Source organism: Pteropus alecto, unplaced genomic scaffold (assembly GCF_000325575.1).
Source record: "Pteropus alecto unplaced genomic scaffold, ASM32557v1 scaffold279, whole genome shotgun sequence".
Classification (NCBI taxonomy): Eukaryota; Metazoa; Chordata; class Mammalia; order Chiroptera; family Pteropodidae; genus Pteropus; species Pteropus alecto.
In genome coordinates, this window is record NW_006443262.1 from 214,847 (window position 1) to 222,424 (window position 7,578).

The following is a 7,578-nucleotide window of genomic DNA, read 5'->3' on the forward strand; positions in this document are numbered from 1 at the left end:
AGAGGAGATGTCCCCCTCTCTTTTCTACGGGAACATTTGGCAATGTCTGCAGATGTTTTTGATTGTTCCAACTAGGGATGAGGGTGCTACCGGCATCTGGGGGACATAGGGCAGAGATGCTGCTAACCATGCTACAATGCACAGGACAGACCCTCTTACACACACACACACACACACACACACACACACACACACAGGTACGTGTACAGAACAAAGAGTTATCCAACTCCAAATGTCAGCAGTGCCAAGGCTGAGAAACCCTATCTAGAACGACACTCAGGTTTCTGGTTTTAAAACTTGATACTATTTACCAAAACAGAGGAAGGACCATGGTTCTTGGGGAAAATAAACACTCCATCTTGGTCATATTAAGTTTAAAATTCCTATGAGATATTCAAATAGCTGAGCAGAAATTTAGAGGAGGGAAATAACTCTTAGCAAGGAGACTATTAAGAGGTTGTTGATATCCTGAGTGAGATACCACAAAATAGGCAAAGGTTTTACTAAGATCCCTGGCTTAGGTGACTAGGTAGATGGCATTATGCAATAAGACTGAGGATACAGGTGAAGCTCAGAAAAAAAAAAAAAAAAGAGTCAAAGAAAGAATGAGAAAGGGGGAAAAATAAGAGTGATATGATGAAAGACACAGAAGGAGAAAGCTTCTGGAAGCAGTGACAGCTAACTGCAGTGAAATGGCCAGTAAGCTGGAAAATGAAAACAATTTATCGAATTTGGCAGCCATGTTTGGCGATTCAATACCTGGGTAAGAGCATTTGCAGCAAACTGACGAGCGAAGCCGGACTTGAGTAGATTGAGAATTAAGTGGAGATGCTATGGGGAAATTGGTGGAGAAGCAAAGACATACAATGGTGTCTTAAAAGGAAAAGAAAGTCAAGGTCAGAACGGTTGGGTATATTTTGAGTTTGAGAGAACAAAATCAGTGAAAAGGGAGATTTTGACGTTGTTGCAGCAAAGTGAAAGCCTTGAAAGGGAGGAGGGAAGGAAGAAAGGACAGGTGCTGCTGGGTACCATGGACGTGGAGAAAAAGAACTCGAGAGCATTTGTGTTTTGGCCTTGCTTTCTCCTATGATGTTGGAAGTTTAGCTAAGAGGAGCCGAGATCCTGTAGAGGATTCAGGAGAGGTGGTAAGGATTTGAAAAATCAATTATGAAGAGAGGTAAAACAAACTGACTATGAAAATGAAAGTTTTGTTGAGTAGTTTAAGAAGCCAAGCCAGGTTCACCATAATCTCAAATGTATCTCTAAAAGGGCTGAGTCTTAGTTTAATACTTAGAAGTTTAGTGACTTGGGCAGATGATCTATCTGTACTTTTCACTTTTTAACGAATAAAATTGGGATAGTAGCAATAATAGTAATTCTCATCCTTCAGAATTGTCATGAGAATCAATGAAATTACATTTCTTAAAGTGATTTGTAAATTCTTAAATACTATTTAAATAATATCAGCTTGGGGTTGATCACCCAAGGTCAACATTTTCACTCACTTATGACTATGCAGCCTGGCACGATGAGAGGCTGGCTATGCTGGCCCCTTAGCAGTTGTATGGGCCATGCATGCTCTTTTCTTTGCAATAGCAAGATCTGTTGTGTTAGTCTTTGCTATGCCGCTAAGCCTTACTCACTCCTGCTTCCTCAAAGCCCTGAATCGTCACACTACACCTCTCCCCTGAACTCCTGACCATGGCAACATATGTTTAGTTCTACATTGCTATCTCTACTGCTAATAGCTCTGGCAGACCACTGTCCCTCACATTCCCTTTATTGGCATGCGGATAGGCCCAGATAGTGAATAGAAATTTCAGAGGAAACCTTGCTTTGCTTATGAAAGTCCTTATGGTCTCATGACACCCTTAAATAAAGAGACAGCAGGGTAGCTCACATGTACCACTGATTCCCAGATCAACCAGTGAGCCATCAAATGGTAGAGCCCAAGAACAATCCTCAGATGTCATTTAATCCAAAGCCCTAATTTTATGTTTGAGACAACTAAGGTTCAGACAAGTGAAAAAGATCTTCCCTAAGACCACTTAGCTATTTAGAGACAGAGTCAGAATGAAGACTCAGGGCCCCCCACTCACTGTCTTTGCTATTAAGCTATGCTGCTTCTCTCTGATAGCCTAAAACATTTCCCAGTTCTAATCGACAGACTAAACTGGCTGCCATGTAATCACTGATCTTACCTTCTTTTCTGACAAACAGGCCTGCTCTTTCGTCTTTTTTCTGGGCTACTATATGTTCAACCAATTTTTCAAACCCATTCAGGGCTGTCTTGAACTTAATCTGACGTGAAATGTTGAGACGCTTTTCCTTCTTGGTAGCCATTGGGACACAGGGAAACTGCTATTTCTGTAAAAAATATTATTTTTTCTGTAAAAAAAAATGCAGATTTGCCAACTCAGAAAACCTTACAGTTGTTACAGTGCCTCCTGCTGTCTCAGTTTTTGCCCTAAGTCTCATTCCTTTGATCTTAAAATCCCACCCTGTGGGAAGGAGTAAGAGCTGCCTTTAGCAGGGAGGAATGCTGACTTCGGTCTAATGCATTTCACATGGGCAAACATTTCAGTAAAATCCTGACCTCATAATGTTACCAGTGTCCTTCAGATGGCTCCCATTACATCATAATATCTCTGCAACATCTCCTTCCCTTAAAAGGAGGAAGTTGAGATTTTTTTTTTTCACAAATTGTGTGCGTGTGTGTGTGTGTGTGTGTGTGTGTGTGTGTGTGTGTGTGTGTACACTGAGAGAGAGGGATGAAGGATAAGAAAAGACCAAGAAAAGAAACTGGGCATTACTTTGTCTCTCCTATATCGCCTCTCGTCTCAACCCTTTTGCCATCCTCAAGACGCCATGGAGAGTTTCAGTAGAACTATGCACATTATTTAAATATTAATGTATTATTTTATAAATCTGTCCTCATGATTCTAATAGCCTTTATAAGTATAACTTCTCTTTTTTCTTTTCCTTCTATCTTTCTCAATCAAATATTTTATTATTTGATTACTTTTATCTGTTCATGATTATGAAAGATGATTGATATAAAAATTCAAAAGCAAACACACTTCTTGCTGTGTAAGGAACAAAATAGTATTGCCACTGTAAGAGAAAGACTCTAGGGAAAAAATAGGTGTAATGGTTTTCCTGAGCTAGTATGGCTTCAACTTCTATGAGATTCGTTAGAGACCGTGTGTGGATGTCACTGAGAAAGGCCAAGACACAGGCTTGCATTTGGGTCTGTGTTGTGGCACAGACATCAGCCATCAGAAATCCTATGGGGAGTGATGGGTTGCTCTGCATTTTCTGCTTCAGAGTCCACCATGGCCAACTCCAATTCTCAAGATCTGTCAACGAATTCCTCTGGAGTAAATGAGAATTCTCAGCTGATGCACATGACAGGGCACAGAGTGAAGGGCAGGAGCTTTAGTGGAGCAGGACGCTGGCTGACCAGGTACTGTTAAGAATCTGGCAGCTTTAGGACGCTGGCTGACCAGGTACTGTTAAGAATCTGGGCCATGCTCACGTGAGTATTTTCAGGATAAAAAACATGATACGAGAGCAGAAGGCATCCTGATAACATTCCTCCGCATGTCTGTCTTTTGAGTCACCTTCCTGTAGCCTGGGCCAATGCCTTCCATACATCGGGGCATAGCTGTCACACTGCTGTCTTCTTTCGCCATCCTTCTGGGAATGGCCTTATCTTCTCTTCTATATGCTATGTCTTTCTTTTCCATAGTTTATGCCCTCATTTTGGTGCCTCACATCCAGAAATAGTACCTGGAAGATACATTTTTTATACCTGAAAATATCCTTATTCTTCTCTTGCATTTGATTGCTATTAGGTTGGGTATAGAATTGTAGGTTGGGAATTGCTCTCTTTCAATATTTTGAAGATAGTATTGCATTGTCTTTTTGCTTCTAGGCTTGCTATTATAAGAAGACTATTTTGATCAACTTTTCTTGGTGATTATAAGCTATTTTGATTCCTGATCCTTTGTACATAACTCATTTTTTAAAAAATATTTTCCCCAGTTGAGAAAACTATAAATGCTGTCTTTGTCCCCACTGTACCAACATTGCAACATTTCACTATTTCTCTACAATGAGTATCAAAGTAGAGACTATATACACATACTCTAGACTGTGGACAGGTTCACAATTTACACATTAAGCTGATTTCTACATCTCACACATCTGAGGAGCTGTATACACAAGGAGAATCAACATTTAGAACCTAAAGGCATGATAGATACTCCTTTTTAAAAGTTCAATTACATTTACTAAATTACAGTTCCTGTGGTGGGAAAAGGTGCAGATATGCTTGGTCAGATTTTCTGTAAGGGCTCTTCTGCTTCTCGCCAGGGGCCAAGGTTAGAGAGGCCAGGGAAGAATGCATCCTTGCCCTTGGAGGATTACTTGATTAAGGATTGAAGTTCCTTCTCAGGTGACATGTGTATGACACAAAAGGCTAGGTGTTATCAGTGTTCCAAGTAATGACAGATAAAACCTGTCTCTATTCCTCCTCACCATCTTCTTGTACTTTGCAAAGGACTTTCTTGGAATATAGGGATTGTGATGATTTAATGCTCCAGTGTAGAATATTAAAAGGGACCCATTTCTGCCTTTGAAGAGGCCTCACAAAACAAAAGGCTTGAAAAATTTCCTGTTCTAAAGGACAGTTAGGCACAGTCCATGAAGGAGGATGTGCGAAGACACTGAGAAATCAGTTCTGCATGTTTTAGCCTATTCTCTCCTTCGAGCTACTAAAGGCAGGTTCATTAGGAGATTAAAGAGACCCTTAGTGAGAACTTCCTTAGAGAAAATTTCCAGAGTAGTCAAGGGGCCATGATTTTTCCCTACTTCTTTCCACTCAGCGGAGACTGAAGTGGAAAAACTGGGTTGGCCAGTTCTCTACAACAGATCACGTCCAGAATTTGGTGGGACAAGAATGCATACATATTTCCAGAAGACTAGACGGTAGGCTCTAAATGTAGTATCTAAACTGGGTTATCTTGGGAGGGACCCTACTGAAGAAGGCTGCCCATAGGATCTAGGGGACCCTAACCAAGATCTGAGAAGGAGACGCAGGCAGCCAGCAGATAAAGGCATTGTCCTTCTCAAGGAAGTCATGGGAGAAAGATCCCCAGTGACTTCAGGTCCTATAGAGAACTCACAGGTAACCATAAAAGAGAAAAACACAGCACTTAAAATCTGCTCCAATCAGAGAGCACCAACATCAGATGATAACTTTACCCATCAAGATTTTCCCTCAAAATTCTAGAGGGATAATTTGCATGTAATTTTTTGTTATGGTAAAATATACATTTCGATGCACAAAAGTTTTTAATTTTGATGAAGTTTAATTTATTTATTTTTTCTTTTGTTGCCTCTGCCTTTGGTGTCATATCCAAGAAACCATAGCAAAGCCAATGTCATGAAGATTTTTCCTCAATGTTTTCTTTTAAGAGTTCCACAGTTCTAGTGCTTAAGTTTAGCTCTTTGCTCCTTTTTAAGTTAATTTGTATACGTAATGTAAGATAAGAGTATGACTTCATTCTTTTGCGTGTGGATACCAGATTTCCTGGCACCACTTGCTGAAAAGACTGTCCTTTCCCCATTGAAAGGTCTTGGCATCTTTACTGAAAATCAATGAACCATCTATGTATTGGCTTACATCTTGACTCTATTCTATTCCATTGGTCTATATGTCTGTCCTTATACCATTATTGTACTTGCTTTTTAGGTTGTAGTATTTTGCCATCATCCTGTATTACATAATTCCAAAAATACATAAAAAACATATATTACTGACAAAGTAAATCATATCTGTGGTAACATTTGCCTATTTCTGTCAAATATAACTATTCTTAACATTTAACACTAATGTAAAAATGACTATATCGAAATCCGTACACATTTGCCACGAGCATCTTATTCCTGTTTAAAAAAGCCAAAGTCCTTTTATTAAAATGGCAAGGCCCAGAATGATCTGGCCAATCACTACTCACCCACCTCTTTGCCCTCATTTCTTCATTCTCATTCCACTCCAGCCATACTGGTTTCTTTGTTTATCCTCCAACATGCCAAGCACAGTCCCACCCCAGTACATGTATCCTGTGCCTGCAGTACTCAGTGAGGCTATCTGTGACTATCATGTACAAAATAACAACCTCTTCCCTCACTCCCCCATACTCTTTCTCTGCCTTATTTTTCTTTAGGCATATCTCCACATCTGACACACTAATATGTATTTATTTGGTTATCAGATGCTCTCCCAACACCACCAGAATGTAAGCTTTATGAGGACAGGCACTCAGTACCAAAAAATGAATGAATGAATGAATGAATGAAACTTTAGGAAAAAATATAGTCTTTCTTTATTCATTCATTTAACTAATATTCATTGAGAACTTACTGTAGACTAGGCACTATGTTGAAAATGCAGTGGACACTAAACATACAGAACTTGTTAAATGGTTGCATGAATCTAAAATATAAAATTAAATGAGGTTTTAAAAGAAGTGCGTGAGTTAGGTAGTCTCATAGATGACAAGTCCAAACTGGAAGGTTTAAAGACAAATCATAGTTTTGAGGGCAAAGCTCATTTCTCAGCTTTTGCTCAATGTACCAGGAGTGGGAGCCGAGATTCTATATCCAGGGCATTTGGAACGGGGATTCATTGAAGCTAGTCATTCTTACTGGTCACGGAAAGTGCGAACATTCACATGGAAAGCAATTCCTTTGCCCCTCCACAAATACTGTGCTAGTCACCAGTGCCCAGGACGGCCTGCAGTTCTGGCTCAGGACTGTGGTCCTCCTGGGACCTTGTTAGGGATTGACTGTGCAGAGACCTTGCAGTTTGATTACGTTCCCAACCTATATTTGACTTGTACTATATTTTCATTGCTACTAGGAAAATGTCAAGCGGAAAATGCGTGCTGTTCTAGATATAGCACCTATCTCTCTACGGCCGCTAGATTTGAGCTGAAATTTCAAGGGCACCGCCTGGGCAGTCACCACCAGCCTGAGCTGTGACTGGCCTCAGTAACAGGATAAATCTACCGCTACTTCAGAGCGAGGCAGGAAGGGCAACGTGGGAGGCCATGGGGTCCAGTCAGGGGCTTCCATTACGTGTGTGACAGGAGTGGCGTTGTAGGCTAGCTTCCTGGGAAAGGGGAGGCCTAAGGGCGAGAGTCCCTCACCCAACCTTCTCCTTAGCACAGGGTAGGCACAGGCGCTCACAAATGTTTATGAATGAGTGAATACATAAATGAAAGAATGGACGTGATGTTTTCAAGCTGGGTGAGAGGGCGACAGGGTGTGAGAAGCCATGGTTGATTTGCCTCACTGCTGTTTCATCTTCCCGGGCGCACGAAGAGACAGAAGCAGGGAGGAACTAACTGCACCGGCGATAAAAGCAAGCCAAGGAGGACGCAAAGAACCAGCTACAATGGAGCGTCGGAGGCTGGGCCGCGAGGACGCGCCGAGGGGCGTGGCTACGAGGGCGCGCTGGGGGCGGGGAAGCGGCGGGAACACGCTCACGGGGAGGGGCGTGGCCACCAG

The 7,578-nt window shown here is 41.4% G+C and overlaps 1 protein-coding gene across 1 annotated transcript in view; it reads right to left on the minus strand.

The window, feature by feature from the left end:
- WDR64 (WD repeat domain 64) overlaps nucleotides 1-2,343 on the minus strand; it is a 111,015-nt gene extending 108,672 nt beyond the window's left edge. Inside the window, exon 1 of the mRNA XM_025041215.1 lies at nucleotides 2,202-2,343. Within this exon, the coding sequence (XP_024896983.1) occupies nucleotides 2,202-2,343 (142 nt within the window). The remainder of the gene's footprint in view (nucleotides 1-2,201) is intronic.
- Nucleotides 2,344-7,578: the final 5,235 nt, after the last annotated feature.